General features: G+C 43.1%; 1 protein-coding gene across 2 annotated transcripts in view; it reads left to right on the top strand.

Annotated features, from left to right (window-relative positions):
* Positions 1–19,966, top strand: part of NEURL1B (neuralized E3 ubiquitin protein ligase 1B) — a 69,571-nt gene that overhangs the window by 39,600 nt on the left and 10,005 nt on the right. The window contains exons 2-3 of one of the 2 annotated variants that reach the window (XM_073575224.1): positions 3,261–3,821; positions 10,961–11,353. In XM_073575224.1, coding sequence (XP_073431325.1) covers positions 3,261–3,821; positions 10,961–11,353 — 954 coding nt within the window. Of the gene's footprint in view, positions 1–3,260; positions 3,822–10,960; positions 11,666–19,966 lie in introns of both variants that reach the window. The other variant, XM_073575223.1, reaches the window with a different exon arrangement.

Here is a 19,966-nt window from a genome sequence, read left to right as displayed (position 1 = left end):
CAGGCACACTATATATTGCTAACTGGTATGCTGTCTATATGTTTATTTGGCTGTCATTTGTATAAACTGTCTTTGGAGTATTTCTACAGGTTGCTGGCTGTATTATGTTACAGTTATGACACATGAGTGACTTTTAAAATGTTTTTAAATGTCCGTGTTTGTTTATTCATGTCCAATAAAACTTGCTTCTAAACGCCATTTCCTGGCTTGTGGTGATCCCCCTTGTATGGCCTATTTCTTTCTTTGTGTTTGATATAGCCTTTATATATAGGCCTGGGTTGGATCCTGCCTTCTTTATTCAACTGTGGTGCCCCCGCCTTTTGATATTTAGATCTACAGATCTCCCATGTGAGAGTACGTAGTATAATGACAGGTTGTGTGTCATATTTGAAGTCTGGGGCAATCTACATTGTATCCACGCTGGACTTATAAAAAGCTCAATTATGGTACATGAGTAGTCATCTCTTAATGTCCTTTACTGTATACCGTGTGTTTAGTAATAGCAGCCCGGCATTATTAATAGCTTCCAACCTTCAGGTGGATGAGTGTATGGAACAGCCTGTCCTGAGCCTCCTCCACCATGCATGTGCTCATGTCGGTGGGAAGTTGCTGTACTTACTGTATACTAATCACTGCCATTCATACCAAGGAGACTGTTAGTTTCTCACCACCCTGGCCATGTGAAGGAATGAAAATGAAACCTATAATATATATATTTCACTTAGACACAATACATACATATAATGTATATGTATACACACGTATGTGTATAATATATAGTGTGTGTGTGTGTGTATATATATATATATATATATATATATATATATATATATATATATATATATATATATATATATTTACACACTCACATATAATACATGCATATTTACTTACACACATATATGTATTGTACACAGATATATAATGTATAGTTACATACACACATATATAGGTGGGCATGTATGTGTGTATTCTACTGGTAAGCATCTGTTACTCTGGGGCTAGGGTTTTCTGCTGTGATTGATCTTACTTTTGGCATACTGTAGCTGATACTATAAGACAACTGCGATGTGGTTGCATCGTGCCCCAGCGTCAGGCCAGACATTTTTAGAAACTGGGCGCTAAATATACTATTCTCATTGATTGCTGCCATGTGGTCCTCACCATCCCTGCAAGAGACGAAGGCATCCATGTGACGGCAGAGAATAAAGCCTTCCTGATAAATAGGAGCCCACAGCTGTTCCTAGGTGTTATCTGACAACCACTCACACCTCCTCCGTCTATAGAAATAGCATTTCCAGTCTACTGCACTGAATGATTGTGGAAATGTGGGGGGGGGGGGATCAGAATTGAGAACGTGCAGTCTTGCGTTCTGACTTATCTGTGCCGTTGTGCAAGGAATGAATGAAAATGTCATCTGATTAACATTGCCTCCTAAAGGGGTTATTCAAGTCTATATTATTTTTTTTTTATATACTGTAGAACTAAGAACTAACAGGCAGGTATCTCCTAACTGCGTGCTTGCTGTGCGCGGCTCCAATGTCTGCCAGCACAGGGCGGTCACAGACCACTCCTCTGGCAATTCAGCGTCTTCCGCTGGCATCAAGGCTACAGAGCAGCAGCTTCCCATCCTCGCCACTCTTTGGACAGTGTGACTGCTAATGACAGAGCAGCCTGAGAGAAGAGAATCTGCTCTGTTGACGTGGAGCAGTTGAATTTCTGACAGGAGTGGTCGGTGACCGCTCTGAGCTGGCGCTGGATAGAACAAGCAGATAGTTGCCTTTGTTGGCAACTACCTCCCTTTCGTTTTTAAGCCCATAATAAAATATTAATAGTCTTGAACAAGCCCTTTAAATAAGCACTCCCAGTTTTCATTCTTCTATACTTGCACTCCCAATTGTTTGCCCATCACACTCTACACTTGATTCCTCTTTTCTTCCATTTAGCCTTTTATTTTGATACCGTGTTATTCCTTTATGCTCTGTTATAAATCCCATAATGTATCAGTGAGAGCCGGTAGCATCTGTCTGCTGTGAGGACATTGTGATTATCATTCCCTGTATAACCTCCTAAATAAACGAATAGATTTTAAGTGTACATTAAGGGATACTGAACCTTAATCTCCTACATTTTAACTGTGTGAAAGGCACTGAGCAGGCATCATCATTATCTGTGATATCTGCTTCTGTCAGCCCGTTGTTGAGAACTTCAGTGGTACATTCCATGCAATTTCATCATACAGAAGCGTCTATTGTCTGAGATAGGCTATGCCATCACTTGGCTTTTTATTTGCTTTGAAAGGGATCACCTAACTAAAGAGAAGAATACCATGAATTTCAGATTAGAAAGGGAAAGGAGCAAGTAAATAAGTTCATTGTGTTAAGGAAGGGAGTTGGACCACACAGCCCTGTAGTCACTTTAAATTTTAATTGACCCCTTCATTGCTGCCATTCCCATTGTATGACACATCCATCCATCCATCCTTGTGTTTCCTTGTTTTATTCCGTATTTCGAAAGCTATTAATAAAATTTGCTGACGTTAGAGTAAACAATGTGTAAACCATTAAGTGGAGATAAATGCAAGTCATTTGTAATCCTATAAATGGTTTTGTCCAAATGAGTAAAAAAACCTTCTTTGCTCCCGTTCGTCATTGGTATAATATGTAAAATCATTGTCTATAGTTTTTATAATAACACAGCTGCACACAATTGTCGTACCAGATGAAAGGGTTAAACCTTTCCAATGCGAAGGCCCCAGGAAGGAAGGAAAGGCTGGAGGAACAGCACGTAACTTCCAATGGGTTGAATTTACATTACCTGTCGTCTTTTACATGTTAGCCAAACAGTGGGCCTATGATTGGAAACAACGTCCTATATTATAAAGGAAATGGTTCCCGCAGATTTCCATTAACAAAAGAGCGGCTCTGATCCTCCGGGTACGTGGATAGGAAAGTAAAACCCAGCTTCCCTCCAGTTAATCCTCGAGAGGGACATTTAATTTTCCTCTTTTATGTTCATGAATTAAACAAAAAAAAAAAAGTCAGCTTCTTGTTAACCATGGCGTAGTATGAGGGACGGTGTAACAGACGGGGTTGTTCCAATTTCTCAGAGAATTACGGCAAGTGACCATAAGCTTTAGGATGGATGATCATTTCTTAGACTATTTCGACATATCGTAGCTTGTTGGTAATTCTCAAAAATATGTAGACTATATTACTATTCCGAATTATTCGTATAACCTTTTTCTGTTTCTTCTACAGATACAAGCCATCACAACCGTCAAGTGGCCAACAGACCCTGTTATACATTACTCCACTGTGGTCAGGAAAGGAGACTTGTCTTGTCCCGTACAGAGTCTCCACGCTTTCACTGCCAAACAAAAGGCAAAAACATCAGATTGGACACTCATGGAAGAAAAGCCATCCGGCGCAATAGCTTTTGTAATGGGATCACTTTTACTAGTCGCCCTATCCATCTGTATGAAAAGGTCCGCTTGAAGCTGGTGTCTGTTCACCATGGGTGGAGTGGCGCTCTGCGGTTTGGATTCACAATTCATGACCCCGCGCAGATGAAACCTGAAGATATACCCAAGTATGCTTGTCCTGACCTTGTTACTCGGCCTGGGTATTGGGCGAAAGCTTTACCAGAGAGGTTTGCGCAAAGGGACAATATTTTGGCGTTTTGGGTTGATCGTCAAGGAAGAGTTTTCTACAGTGTCAATGATGAGGATCCCATTCTTTTTCATTGTGGAGTTAAAGTATCTAGTCCTTTGTGGGCTTTGATTGATGTCTATGGAATCACCCAAGAAGTACAAATACTAGGTAAATTCTGTTTCTATTTTTCTTTGCTTTTCTTAGTCTGTTGCTTGGAACATCCTATGTTACAGCCATTGCAGTAATCTCTTAATATGCATTAGACATCAGAAGCTGGTGCACTCAGAATGTGAAGCAGTTTCCTATATTAACCAATCAGAAATTGCCTCTTTTGGATAGCTGAAAGAAGTAATCTGATTGGTGGTTATGGACCACTGCACTACCTAATGTATACAAGAGCCATTATTCTTGGAAAAAGCAGAATGAGTCACTTTTTCTCTTCTAGAAAAGTTCAATGCCAGGATAACAGGAATCATCTGTTTGCCAGGTAGTTGGCAGTCCATATTACCGTACCTCCCAAGGATCACAAAGTCCTGATGCTAGTGTTGGCACTACAGCTGCACTGCTTGTTTTGAGGACATTTATGCTCACATGTAGGTGATGCCAATGGGGTATAAATACACGTCTCCTCAATTGGGCACCATGGAGTGTACAGCAATTGCAGCTTTGCCATGTCTGTTGTTCGATAGCTTTTGAGCTTTCATCCCGTGACTGTTTTTGCTCGTTCTAGAATTGGGACCTGATTTTTAGAGCATTTTTTCCAACAGTAGGATTGGAATTTGGTGAATCTCCTGGACAGATTGGATTATGCGACTCCATTTATTTTGGAGCTTCTATAGAAATAAATGGAGAGCATCACAAGCATGGCCGCCTCTCCATTCCTTGTGTGTTCTCAAGAAAGCTGTGGGTCTCGGCAGCAGGACCAACCTCTACCGGACACGAATGGCATACATGTCATATGCCATAAATATCCCAGATGGGAACACCACTTCTTTCGTTTAGCTAAGGCATGTACTTTATATCATTAAACTGTTTTCAGCAGTCTGTTTCTGCATTTTATGTAATTCTCCCACTTTACAACCCAAAAGAAGCTCCACATGACATAGCATTCTAATGCCGGCCACACACAGTATAGGCTTGTTAGCTGAGCGATGCTTTGGCCAATCGATCGGCCAACAGCCATCTCAGCCTTCGCTTCTATGTTCTCTATGGTAAAACCCCAGCAGACATCACTACCGGCAGTGAATCTCCAGGAGAACAAAGCAATTGACAGTCTGAAATCAGACATGCCTGATCAACATCTTCCACCGATGATAATTAGGCTGGGGCCACCACACACGTTACAGGGTCATCCGAACCCATTATGACCAACGTTAGTCTGTGTATGGGGGTCTTTACACTTGATTTCCGTATTTTGTACATTATCTTCTTTAATCTGGATACCTCATCCATACATACTTTTTTACAGTCCTCTTCTTCACCATGTGCACTTTTTGAGCGTTTCAGGGTTTTTTTCCAATGTCCCAGTTTTTTTTTTTTTCTATTGCCATACTAAATAATATTATTAATAGATCAGTATAATATATTCAGTGTGGCAAAATATATATGTGTATGTGTGTATATATAATATATGTATATATTTTTTTAAAGCTACAAAATATATATATATATTTTCCAGTGATTTAATGGCTCTCTAGACAACAAAAAGCATTGCACAATTCAGGCAGCCTTTTATCTCCCCTTTTACTGTTGCAAATGGCTGTGCACAATCCCCTGTGATGTTGAGCCTCTCACTTGTAGCCATCAATGGTGCTGCCTCCTGTATATCTTGTATCTGAAACAAGAGACTCTTTAGGGCCTCTTACACAGCATTCCTGTGCTATCGCGTAGGGTTTTTAGAAAGTCCAGTACTTGACCCTCCGAAAGAAACTCCGGCTACCCATCTTATCTCCGAATACAGGAGTGTCTAATTCATGTTTGAAGATCGTGGAAACTTACAACCATTAAAATAACAGATCAACAAATTACCTCATTTAGACAAGAGGCAAGGCCGTTGCTCTACTTCATCCATGTAGGCGTAAGGAACGAAGATCAAGACGTCATAATTTAGGATCATTATAAGGTTATTCAAGTAGGCAACATGGGTTATTTCTTTTCACTTCTTGTTTTCTGATTGACATTTCCCAGGATGTAAAAAAATCCTTCTTGGATATATGGACTAAAATGGATTGTTAGATTTGCCTAAAATAAACTATTTACCCAGGTTGGTCAATGGCCTGAGATGACCTTATAAGACCACTGGGCTTGGTCTTCTGCATTTGAGGACCAGTTGCTGGATCACCTGCTTCCACTCTGTTTGGAGGCCGGTTCAGCCGTCAACGATTCAGTTCAGTTACTAGAGGTTTTGAAGAGGGGACATTTGTAGGACTGAGGAGGACCATGAAAAATAAAAGTACCCATATAATGTTAAAACACTGCCACATTCACAAAGAGGATCTGACGTGAAAGGGCAAAACTGTGATTTGGGAGCGAATTATGTCCCTCCTTTCCTTACCTCTGATATTAGAGAAAGTCGTCCCTTAAATTTTTGACCAGTGTTGCCAAAAGAAGAGCGGGGTCCCCAGAAAGCTACAGGTACACAGATTTCAGCTTATTCAAAGATGTAACCTATCTTGACGCAATTGTAGCATAATTGTAAAATGGTTTACCCAAGACTTTTTCAGGAGATTTTCGTTTTTCATTTCCCCAAACCGGGGTGACATCTCCTGATTGTACAATTTAGACTTTAGTGCTCCATGTAATGCCTGAGCATCCCGACACTACTCACAAGAAACCTTTTATGGAGCGCTTTCCAGGAGATGTCTACAGGTAGGAACTTCCAACCCTTCTGTGAGGTCTTTCCTTTATTCAAGACCGTCAGTTTGTTCCATGGGAAGTGACAAATTTGCCTTAGACTCAGGGCTGTGGAGTCGGTGTCATTGAAATTGAGCAGTTGGAGGTTTGGCTTACCGACTCCACAGCCCTGCTTAGACTCGTGTTTCCCAAACTCCAGTCCTCATGGTCCACAACAGATCATGTTTTCAGGATTTCCTCAGTAGTGATTGAAGTATCATGAAGACATGAGAAATTGTACAATACTAAGGAAATCCTGAAAACACGATCTGTTGGGGTGTTGATCATTTGCTCCATGATTCGGGTTATGGCGGGCGCTGGTATATTACTTTTTTTTTATCTGTGGTTCATATTTCCTGGATTATAGGACCAGATTTGGTTGTGGAAGTAGAAATTTGCATCCAGTATTTATATAGCACAAACATATTCCACAGCAGTGTACAAATCAGAGGTAAATTTACAGACTGATGTCATAAATCTGGCAAATAATGAAAAGTTTAGAGAATATAGAGCCCGAGTGAAAATATATATTGACACGAGCTAGAGATCAGCTTGAAATATCACTTGTATTAAAGGTCGTTTCCCTTCATTATCCCTCTAAATGCCACATACTGAAATTTACATTGTTCTCGTTCTTCCGAGCTCTTGAAAATCCATTTTTCTACAGTTTCCTTAATATAGAAACAGTTTGGTGAATGCTTCCACTTTTGTAATGCTCTATACAAAGTGGTGACCTTTCGAGCTGCTCGAATGACGCTGGAAGCTTTGTGCTAAGTGTGTGGCGTGTACGGCCTCTCTCTCCAGACATTAGGTAGCACGAAATGTCACCCGCGGCCTACTGTATCTTTTTATTATTATTGCAGTCCAGTCAGATGTTTGCCTATCACATTGATGGGAAGGTTATAGAGCTAGAAAATAGTTAGATCCCTGGGGGGTTTACAATATCCAGGGACATTACTGAGTATAGCCATTGTAGACCTGCCAATGCTGTGGCTCCTCAGTATCCGTGTCTGAAGCGATCAGATGAGATTGCTTCACTGCACACCTAGGTTTTGTGTTCATTATCACATCCAGACCATTTTGGAGCGGCCGGTGACCTCCACCACCATCATTCTGGCAGATTCCTAGGCTTCTATGTGCTCCTGCTCAGGCTTCTTACATTACCTCATATGGTAACATCTCCTCCTGCCTAGAGACCTAGACATCTGTGCGCTGAGACAACTGCACTCCGACCCTTGACATGACGGGTTAAGAGCCCAGAACAGCAGTCACAGGAACTTAATAGGGACAGGTTAAGTAATGACATACAGGAAGATGTTCTTCATTACTCGCTTGAAGTTAATGCTCTGCATGATCAAAGTGATAGTGATAACCTTTTAAAGAGTGTTTTTTTTTTTTTTTTTTTTTTTTTTTTTTTTCCCCCCACTCTGGACAAACCTTGGTAATTGCTTGATACCTAAAACGAAAAAGCAAACACGCCACCTAATGGGCATATGCTACTGAAAAACTATGTAATATACATATGTAATCTCTATCGGATAATAACACACTGATTTGGCCAATATATGAAATGTCTATCTTTATTTATTTTTTTACACTTTCTATTTCTCTTTTCCTTTTTCTCTTTTTTTTTTTTTTAATTTTTTTTTTCTCTTTCCCTGTTTTTCTCCAATTGTCTTTTTTCTCTTTATCTCTCTGTCTCTGTGCCTCGCTCTCTTTTTCTCTCTTTGGGTCTCTATCACTGTGTTTCTGTGTGTGGGTGTCTGTCTCTCTTGCGCGCTCTCTCTCTCTTGCGCGCTCTCTCTCTCTTGCGCGCTCTCTCTCTCTTGCGCGCTCTCTCTCTCTTGCGCGCTCTCTCTCTCTTGCGCGCTCTCTCTCTCTTGCGCGCTCTCTCTCTCTTGCGCGCTCTCTCTCTCTTGCGCGCGCTCTCTCTTGCGCGCGCTCTCTCTTGCGCGCGCTCTCTCTTGCGCGCGCTCTCTCTTGCGCGCGCTCTCTCTTGCGCGCGCTCTCTTGCGCCCTTGCGCTCTCTGTCTCACTCTCGCGCGCGCTCTGTCTCACTCTCGCGCGCGCTCTGTCTCGCGCGCGCGCTCTGTCTCGCGCGCGCGCTCTGTCTCTCGCGCGCGCTCTGTCTCTCGCGCGCGCTCTCTCGCGCGCGCTCTCTCGCGCGCGCTCTCTCGCGCGCGCTCTCTCGCGCGCGCGCTCTGTCTCGCGCGCGCTCTCTGTCTCGCGCGCGCTCTCTGTCTCGCGCGCGCGCTCTCTGTCTCGCGCGCGCGCTCTCTGTCTCGCGCGCGCGCTCTCTGTCTCACACTCGCGCGCGCGCTCTCTGTCTCACTCTCGCGCGCGCGCTCTCTGTCTCACTCGCGCGCGCGCGCTCTGTCTCACTCTCGCGCGCGCGCTCTCTGTCTCACTCTCGCGCGCGCGCTCTGTCTCACTCTCGCGCGCGCGCTCTCTGTCTCACTCTCGCGCGCGCGCTCTCTGTCTCACTCTCGCGCGCGCGCTCTCTGTCTCACTCTCGCGCGCGCGCGCGCTCTCTGTCTCACTCTCGCGCGCGCGCGCTCTCTGTCTCACTCTCGCGCGCGCGCGCTCTCTGTCTCACTCTCGCGCGCGCGCGCTCTCTGTCTCACTCTCGCGCGCGCGCTCTCTGTCTCACTCTCGCGCGCGCGCTCTCTGTCTCACTCTCGCGCGCGCGCTCTCTGTCTCACTCTCGCGCGCGCGCTCTCTGTCTCACTCTCGCGCGCGCGCTCTCTGTCTCACTCTCGCGCGCGCGCTCTCTGTCTCACTCTCGCGCGCGCGCTCTCTGTCTCACTCTCGCGCGCGCGCTCTCTGTCTCACTCTCGCGCGCGCGCTCTCTGTCTCACTCTCGCGCGCGCGCTCTCTGTCTCACTCTCGCGCGCGCGCTCTCTGTCTCACTCTCGCGCGCGCGCTCTCTGTCTCACTCTCGCGCGCGCGCTCTCTGTCTCACTCTCGCGCGCGCGCTCTCTGTCTCACTCTCGCGCGCGCGCTCTCTGTCTCACTCTCGCGCGCGCGCTCTCTGTCTCACTCTCGCGCGCGCGCTCTCTGTCTCACTCTCGCGCGCGCGCTCTCTGTCTCACTCTCGCGCGCGCGCTCTCTGTCTAGTCCAAATCAGTGTCTTACTGAATATTTACATATAAATAGTAAAAGACTGAATATTAATTATTCTCCGCTTCATTGTGTATTTTTTTTCTTTTTTTCATCATCCCATCATTTTTACTGGATAGTTCTTAACTGTTACTTTGTAGGAAAAAAAGTGAAGGCTCATAAAATGTAGTGTGCATTTGAAAGAAGACTTTGAGAAAGAGCAGAGCCTCGGGTATCAGAGTTCACAGGATTCGGCTATCTTTCACGGGATATAAACAGCGCAGACAATGTCACATCCCTGTTTCATCTCTAGGTGCACACAGCCTCCCCAGATCCACCACCAGCAATCCCTTTTCAGTTTTTAACCTCTGTCTGAGGAGCACGTTGCCTTGTGTGATTGTAGCATTGTCACTCCATGTCTCTCTTGGCCAGCAGTCCTTAGCTCTTCTCTTGTGATATATACAGGGCCGACATAAAGCAATGGTTTCTCAGTATCGGCAGATTGTACCCACTCGCAGCTCCGATGGTGGTGCCAATATTTCTCACGCCCTAGGTCTCGTTTGTGACCGGTGACACTTTCTAGTGGCTGTTGTCCTCTCGGCTTGCACGATTAGGTCTCGGGGACTTGATATTAGTATCCACTCTTTGGTATGACCTCATATTCTCAGTAATGTTAATATTTTATCAGGCCCATGAGTGTTAACGCACCTTTCATACGACTTGGATCTCATGCCGTGCACTCATTCTTGTTTATTACAAAAGCCCCGATGTAGCTGCAGGCTCAGAAGAAAGCTTTCACAATGTCCGTTTGTGACAGGAGGCAGCTGCGAGGCTTTGACGCCTACTCATTTATCACGCTACTATGAAATGGATCTTTTTATTCTGTGTTCAAAACTTGGCTCCATACCTAGACCCTCTAAGCCAAATGTCGGCAGGGGGGACTTTACTGCTTAGTGTGAATGCTAGGTGTGTCATGCTGGGAGTTGTAGTTCTGGCAGCAGCTGATGGTGTAGCACAATGGGGTATGTGTAATGCAAGTGTACCTGTATTCAGAATGAGCCATTTTATCGGTGGTCTACTCCCTGCGCTGTTACACTTGGACGCGATCTGATCTCTTCCGATTGTCAGGTGCTCTCCACTTGGGGCAGAGGACAAGTCTTGTCCTCTTTAAAATGTGGTGCAGGTGACATGTGCTGATGAATTGGATTAATGGGAACACTCATCCACCCAGTGCTTAATCACAGGACAGACGTGTTTGTAGAGTGTTATTGTTTCGGTCTCTCCTGTACATTAAACTCTTTGTTTTGCACCCACAGATAGCATGTTTGCTGACACCATGCCACCAGGACGACTGAGCAGCCCCCGGCTGAGCACATGCTTGCCACAGAGTAGCCATGATTCTGCAAACTTCAACAATAATGAACTGGAGAACAATCAGGTGGTGGCAAAAATCGCTAACTTGAACTTAAGCCGAGTGCCGCCTCCAACCGACAACCACGCCATACCTTGTTGTCCAAACAGGCGGCAGCGTACCCAAGGGATGCCAACGTTATTGGACATGGAGCTTCATTTTCACTCCACTCGCGGGGCTGACATCACCCTGTCATCTGATCGATCGGTGGCATATACGAATTGGCAGGAGAGCAACAGGACGATAGTGTTTACTGAGAGGCCAGTGCACATCGGGGAGACCCTCTTTATAGAGACAGGTCAGTTACCACTGCCTTACTATGGGTCTTTATCATTTGGCATCACCTCCTGCGATCCAAGCACATTACGAACCTATGACCTGCCCTCCAATCCCGACTACCTACTGGACAGAAAGGAATATTGGGTTGTTCATCAAGGTTTGTTCACCGTGAGCAACGGCGATATCCATAGTTTTTTATTTATGCCCAATGGGGAGATACATCATGGCGTTAATGGAAACAGCCGCGGGATGTTGATGTGTGTGGACTCCTCGCAGCCTCTATGGATGTTTTTTTCAATTCATGGAATTGTGAATCAGCTGAGAGTTATGGGTAAGTGAAATCTTTGGAAACCAACGCATCATTTTCCTTGTCCATACTTGGCCGAGCCTAGGTGGTGTGCATGGTGCTCACTACCTGGTTGACTCCACTGCGGGGCATATCCGATCATAACACATAAAAATGGAAAATTTAAAGTTAAATGCTATAATGTTATTTATTAATAATAATTTCTACATTGTATAAGAATGAAAACCCCACTTCTGTGACCAAGTTAATGCAATAATAAGGTCAATTGTATTCTCTATTATCAAAATGGCTGCGGAGAGGTGAGCGGTTCTCTTTACTTAAAAACTAGGGTGTATGATATTGGTTTATTTAAAGGATAACTCGTCCCAGAACGCTGCTCTCATGAGAGTTCCCAGGGTAGAGAAAATGGGAGGAACGTCTAGTTAGATTTAATACACATTTCTGAATCCAGTTTAAGTCTCTGTGCTTCTACAGCAGCCGAATACTGACGCTCCCTAGTAACCGTGAGTTTTCTCGTCTGTATATGCTGCCCCCTGGTGGTACGTACAGAGTACGGTCTCCACTGTTCCTGCTCTGTATGCATGCACTGGTGCTTATCATGTTGTACGCACTTTCTTGCTCTTGCTCTGGGCTATACGTAATGTAATTGTCTTTTTTGGGGGGACAGTAAGTCGTGAAACTTATCATTTAAAGCATATAAGACTTCCACATATACCTCTTACTGTTTATAATATTGTAATACCCTATCAATGGGAAAGAATGTGTTGCACCTTTACTTTGGTGGACAGTGCGCCACATTTTATTACATCTTGCCATCTCAAGTTGTAGATTTCTTCAATGTGTGTTTTAGATACTTTAACCCCATAAATTGTACATGCCAGTTTTGACAAGGGTGCAGGTAAGTCTCGTTTTACACTTACCGTATTTTTGCGGGATGATTTTGCAGTTCCAATGCATTTCTATGGGGTCGCAAAATCGGCCCACAAAAACTCCAGGGTGCGCCGTGTGCCGTACGACCGTGAGGGCCATTTTTGTGGCTGTGAAAAAAAAAAATTGAGCTTGCTCAATCTTTTTCACGGCTTGCGGACACATCCCCACTGAAAATCAGTGGGACTGCAAAAACAAACAGAAGTTTGTTTTTTGCGGCGCACCGTCACTTCCGGTTTTGCGGACCGCCGTTTATTTTTTTTCTTCCAATACTATTTACATAGTATTGGAGGGAAAAAAACACGGCAATCTGTAAACTTTTTTGCGGCCTGTTATTGCGGATGACCGCCTTTTTTTGTGGTGATACGGCCCGCAATAACGGGCCTCAAAAAATGCGGTAAGTGTAAAACCAGCCTTAGAGTCCAAAGCGCCTGATTCATTAAGAGGCGCACACATATGAGAAGCTGTATGCGCTTTGCACCTCGCCCCTTCAGACCGGAGTAAGATTTGTGGGAAAAGGGACAACCACAAGTCGTCATGAATTAGAGGAGTGGGCTTCACCATACCCTTTCACGCCTCCACCCCACCCTGGCCCTGCTCATTTTGGCCAAAGTTGGCGTCAAAAACAAAAAAAAAACAGCAAATATTTGCCCAATTTGGCGTTCCACAAAAATATAATGTTTTAAAATGTGTTGCGCTAGAATAAACGGGTGCCTACATGACTAATTAAAAAAGAGGGTGTACCCTAGACAAAAAGGGATCTAAGGGGTAACGTTTCTCCTTGTGAAGAGTGACAAGCCAGGCCTAGCATGTTGGAGCAAGGAGACTTAAACGCCATGCATGCTCCTCTGAGAATTTTATTAGGCAATTTGCGTATTTAATTTCCCTGATGAGCATGCATGGCGTTTAAGTCTCCTCACTCTAACATGCTAGGCCTGGCTTGTCACTCTTCACAAGGAGGAACGTTACCCCTTAGATGACAGACTTAAGCCTCTCACCTACTTAAATCAGATCTCCCACTTTGCACTGACGATGGGCAACAACCCGAAACATTGCGTCTGAAAATTGAGATTCTGATTTGGCTTTTATCCCAAGTCATGTGACAAGGCTCGTTAAAGGGTCATTAATAACTTGCAGGCTTGCTACCTCCAATAGGTGGCACTAGAGTTCCAGTCCTCTTCCTCTCTGAAAAGGCAATTGCATATTAGATGAAAATGTGACACCGTACTCCAAAATTGTGGTGCAAAAGAAGTCAACTAGTTGGTGTAAAGGTGCACAACATTGTGTAAAGGTGAACCAGATTTGTCATCCCGGATGATCTACAGTGATAAATTTGGCACATTTAAGACGGTCTGGACTCATAATAAATGTAGAGCAGATGAATCCTATAGAATTTTTTTTCGGTTGCATTTTCATTTATTTATGACAGTAAATTGATCTGTTTGACATCTGGAGCACATGAACTTACTGGATGGGGTATCTCTGGAGCATCAGCAGCACAGATGTTGTTTTTTGGGTACAGACACTCTCACTCCCGCATGTATTTCCAGATTCCCCTCCACGCTTCCTGTCCGTCTCTACTATTCCGTGAGACCGTGAGCTTTTCCCAAGACCTTACATGCGCCCCTGCCCCATGTGCGAATGAGTGTCCTGGCACAGACACATATCGGTATTTGTTATGGCGTCTGTGTATATTCTTACCACAGATGTTCTCTCCTCCAAGTGGAGGAGGCTTCTGCCGAGTTAATGTGGGAATCTGCTCTTGTTGCTACTGCCATGATGTCAGTGCAGCCTCAGCCTCCTCGTCCCAGCAGACTCCTTGTATGGAGCTGGAAACACAATGGGAAGTTAGAAAACAGATGAAATTAGAAATTGATCAATTCCGCAATTCTTCATCTCCTGGACTTACTAATAGTGTCCTGGTTTATGTAGCACCTGCAACGTCCATAGCACAGTACACAGATTACAATGAGCCGGAACCAGACCTGGGGAGGGCAAATAACCTGCTCTGTTATATATGAAAGCATTTGGGGTCCACTTTTATATAAGTGGTTAATCTCTTAAAGCAACATTGAACTTTGAAATGAATGTTTTGACCACATTTCTGGTTTAATTTATTCTTCTTGTTAGGTTTCAGCTTTTTTTTTTTTTTTGCATTTTTGTGAAACAAGTCGGTATTGTAGAAATCCTAGAGAGAACATAGGAGCTTGAGCTGGCAGCGGGATAAAGCTCCACCCCTTTGCAGAGGGGGCAGGGCTTGGCATTCTTTTGTCCTGCAGCTGACAGGACAGTGGGGAGAGGCTTCTGCTGCAGCCAGTCGTCTTACAAGTTGGTGATAAGGAAGAGGGGACACAGCTGATCTAAGAAACACAAGATATCTTTATATATTTCTCAGTTTTAATTTGAATGTGAGACAATATAGGATCAAAGAAAAGGAAGAGAAATTTCTGAGATTGGTTTAAAAAAATGTTGTGCATTTTCTGTGTTTAGTATTCCTGTTTATTTTGTTTAGTAAACCAGAGCTTACACTGTGTGCACAATTATTAGGCGAGGGAGTATTTTGACCATATCCTCATTTTTATGCAAAACTTGCAAATTGTCTCTTCATAGAGGAAGAGGACTAGAACTCTAGTGCCACATATTGGAAGTAGCAATCCTTAGTCAATGTCGACCCTTTAACGAGCTTTGTTACATGACTTAGGATAAAAGCCAAAACCAGAATCTCAATTTGCAGACAATGTGTTTCGGGGTACTGCCCCTTGTCAGTGCGCAAAGTGTGAGATCTGGTTTGGCTGTGCAAAACTTGAAAGCTTATTGGATGAAGCAGGTCAGGTGATGTGTAATGAAGGCGGGGATAAACTAAGGCTACAACACCCTTTTTATCAAGGTGTGCAGAATTATTAGGCAGCTTGTTTTCTTCAGGTAAAATTGGGCAAAAAAGAGCTTTAACTGACTCTAAAAAGTCAAAAAATTGTTAAGTCTTGGGCCTGACTGGATCAGTAACTGGCAAAGACCTCCATTTCAGCTCAGACATCAGCAAGGTGATGGTTGGGTAGTGCTATGGGCTAGTAATTTTAAAGACAAGTGAATTGAACCTTTTTGGAATGAAGAATGCCTTAAAGTCAACTCCCAAACCTACTACCAGTGTTTAAACCCTTTCTTAGAGCAGTGGCACAAGAAAGAGTCTGCATTTTTCAAGAAAACCATGAATTTTAGCAGAACAAAGCTCCATCGCGTGAGTCAAAGTCTCCTCTGCTAGACTGCCGGTAAAGGCCTTAAAGATGAAAGAATAAAGAAATGGCCCCCTTCCTCACCTGATCTGAACCCTATTGAGAACTTGTTGCCCCTTCTTAAATGGGATGTTTACGCTGCAGGAAAAGATACCTCTCTGAACAGTGTTTGGGAGGCTGTGGTTGGTGCTGCCCGAAAAATTGATTTAACCCCTTCACCCCAAAGCCTGTTTCACCTTCCTGACCGGGCCAATTTTTACAATTCTGACCACTGTCACTTTGAGGTCATAACTCTAGAACGTGTCAACGGATCCCAGTGACTTTGAAAACTTAGGTAAGAAAGTGAAAGAACTGGGAGCGCAGGTGGTCTTCTCTTCCATTCTCCCAGTGGATGGCCATGGAACAAGGAGGTGGAATAAGATTCTGCAGGTGAACAACTGGCTACGTCTATGGTGCCGTCAGCAAGGATTTGGATTTCTGGATCGTGGAGTGAGTTACCTATATGATGGACTACTTGCTAGAGATGGGGTGCACCTTACGAAGACTGGAAAACATGTATTTGGAAATCGCCTTGCTACACTTGTAAGGAGAGCTTTAAACTAGAACAATGTGGGAAGGGAAGCAAAAGGCCAGAAAAAGCCATACACCTGGCAAATGCTATTGAGAACTCTGCTATTAGAAGTGGAAAGGAAGAACAAAGACAAAAGAATCTAAATAATAAAAATATTGGAGAAAGAGAAACTAATCACAAACTAAAATGTTTCTATACTAATGCACAAAGCATGGGCAACAAACAAGGAGAACTGGAACTACTAACGCAGGAAAAGAAATATGATGTCATTGGAATCACTGAAACTTGGTGGGACAATACACATGATTGGAATACAAGGCTAGAAGGATACAACTTATTTACAAGAAACAGACTTGATAAACGAGGAGGAGGTGTCGCATTGTATGCTAGAAACGCGTATATCTGCACAGAGATTGAAGCTTCAGAGACTGGGAGTTCTGTGGAAACTTTTTGGGTAAGAATACAAGGACAAAACAATGGAAAGTACACCATTGTAGGCATTTACTACAGGCCGCCTGTGCAAGCTGAAGATATGGATGAACTCTTTATGCATCAAATGGCCAAGTTCTCCAAAAAATATGACATAGTTGTCATGGGAGATTTCAACTATCCAGACATTTGTTGGGAATCTCTCTCAGGCAAAACTAACAGGTCAAGGAAATTCTTATCCTCTCTTGCTGACAACTTTATTTTCCAAAAGGTAGGGGAGAAAACAAGGTGAACTGCTACCTTGGATCTAATCCTTCTAAACAGGGAGGAAATGGTTGAGGAGGTAAAAGTGGCTGGGACCCTAGGAGGTAGCGACCATGCTATTTTAGAATTTTGGATAACTAGAGGAGGAAGACCTGTGAAGACTCAGACATCAAGGTTAGATTTCAGAAAGGCAGATTTTAAGGGATTCAGAAAGCGAATTGGAGGGATCCAATGGCTGGATATCCTTAAGGACAAAAGTGTCCAGGAAGGATGGGAAATCTTGAAAATGAAATTCTCAAAGCACAATTAAAAATTCTGAAAAGAGGGAAGAATAGGAAGCATTTAAGGAAACCAGGATGGACGAACACAGAATTTAAGCACATGCTAAAAAGGAAGAAAGAAATGTTTATAAAATGGAAAGAGGGAGGCATATCTAAAGAAGAATATAATGCTGTCTGCAGAACTTGCAGGGCACAAATCTGATTCTCCTAAAGCTGACAATGAATTGAGGCTTGCAAGAGACGTCAAAAGCAACAATAAAGGATATTGGGGATATGTCAAAAGTAAAAGAAAAGTCAAAGATGCTATAGGATTTTTACAGGATGAAAATGGATGTTGAGAAGGCCGAACTTTTAAATTCCTATTTTGCATCTGTTTTCTCTCAGAAAGGAAATGTAACATCAACTGTTCTTCACTGTCCTATTAAGGGAATAGAAGAATCCAGGATATCTATAAACAGAAAGATAGTGAGGAAACACTTAGCTAACCTAAATGAATTCAAGTCTCCAGGTCCAGATGAATTACACCCCAGAGTACTGAAGGGGAGATAGCAGAAGAAATTTCTGAACCCCTCTCCATAATCTTTGGAAATTCTTGGAGAACTGGAGAAGAGCAAATGTTGTTCCTATCTTCAAAAAGGGGAAGAAGGTGGACCCAGGCAACTATAGGCCGGTTAGTCTGACTTCTATACCAGGAAAGATCTTTGAACAAATTATTAAACAACATATATGTAAGTATCTGGATAAGAATGAAGTGATTAAACAAAGTCAGCATGGATTTGTAACTAATATGTCATGTCAGACTAACTTACTCTCCTATGACAGAATCACTGATTGGGTGGATCAGGGAAATGCTGTAGATATAGTATATCTTGACTTCAGCAAAGCATTTGACAAAGTATCTCACACAATTCTTATTGAAAAAAATGGCTAAGTATGGAATGGACAAGGCAACTGTTAGGTGGATTCATAACTGGCTTAGTGATCGGACCCAAAGAGTGGTTGTAAATGGCTGCACATCCAGTTGGAAGAATGTCTCAAGTGGGGTACCACAGGGCTCTGTCCTGGGCCCTGTATTGTTCAACATCTTTATCAACGATTTAGTTGAAGGAATTGAGGGTAAACTGATTAAATTTGCTGATGACACAAAGCTAGGAGGGATAGCTAATACTAGAGAGGAGAGGATTTAAAAAGATATAAATAAACTGGAGCAGTGGGCAGCAACTAACAGAATGGTTTTTAACAGGGAAAAATGCAAAGTACTACATCTGGGCAATAAAAATGAAAAAAGCATATACAGAATGGGAGGAATAGGGCTAAGCGACAGCACATGTGAAAAAGACTTGGGTATACTAATAGATCACAGACAGAATGAGTCAACAGTGTGATGCAGCAGCAAAAAAGGCATATGCAATTCTAGGATGTATTAACAGAAGCACACAGTCTAGATCACGTGAAGTCATTATTGCCCTCTACTCCTCTTTGGTCTGACCTCATCTGGAATACAGTTTTGGGCTCCACATTTTAAAAAGGACATCAACAAACTGGAGCAAGTTCAGAAAAGAGCGACCAGGATGGTGACCGATCTGCAAACCCTGTCTTATGAAGAAAGGTTGCAGGATTTGGGAATGTTTAGCTTGCAGAAGAGAAGACTGAGAGGAGACTTAATAGCTGTCTACAAATATCTCAAGGGCTCTCACATTGTAGAAGGATCATCTTTATTCTCATTTGCACAAGGAAAGACTAGAAGCAATGGGATGAAACTGAATGGGAGGAGACACAGATTAGATATTAGAAAAAACTTTTTGACCGAGTGATCAATGAGTGGAACAGGCTGCCACGAGAGGTGGTGAGTTCTCCTTCAATAGAAGTCTTCAAACAGAGGCTGGACAGACATCTGTCTGGGATGATTTAGCGAATCCTGCTTTGAGCAGGGGGTTGGACCAGATGGCCCAGGAGGTCCCTTCCAATTCTATGATTCTGTGATTGAGATTTTCTTATGACATATTGTACTTCATGTTAGTGGTAAAATATATTTGATATGACTTGCATTTATTTGTTAAAAAAATAAAAATTTGAAAATTTCGCAATTTTCAATCTTAATTTCTGTGCCCTTAAAACAGAGTCATATTGTGCAAAATAGTTAATAAATAACATTCCATCACAGGTGTACTTTACATGAGCACAATTTTGTAAACCTATTTTTTTTGTTAGGAAGTAAAAGGGGTTAAAATTTGACCAGCAATTTCTAATTTTTACAACAAAATTTGCAAAACCATTTTTTTAGGGACCACATCACATTTGAAGTGACTTTGAGGGGCCTATAGGACAGAAAATACCGCAAAATGACACCATTCTAAAAACTGCACCCCTCAAGGTGCTCACAACCACATTCAAGAAGTTTATTAACCCTTCAGGTGCGTCACAGGAATTTTTGGAATGTGGGGAAAAAAAACATTTACTTTTCTTTCACAAAAAATTTCCTTTAGACCTTTTTTTTTTTTTTTTTCTTTTCTTTCGCAAGGGTAACAGGGGCAAGTGGACCATACATTTTGTTGTGCAATTTCTCCTGAGCATGCCGATACCCCATATGTGGGGGAAATCTATTGTTTGGGCACAGCAGCGC

This window comes from Dendrobates tinctorius, unplaced genomic scaffold (genome assembly GCF_039654945.1).
Source record: "Dendrobates tinctorius isolate UK_male_01 unplaced genomic scaffold, ASM3965494v1 ptg000043l, whole genome shotgun sequence".
Taxonomy (NCBI): domain Eukaryota; kingdom Metazoa; phylum Chordata; class Amphibia; order Anura; family Dendrobatidae; genus Dendrobates; species Dendrobates tinctorius.
Note: the sequence above shows the minus strand (reverse complement) of the source record. Positions and strands in the feature narration are given on the sequence as shown.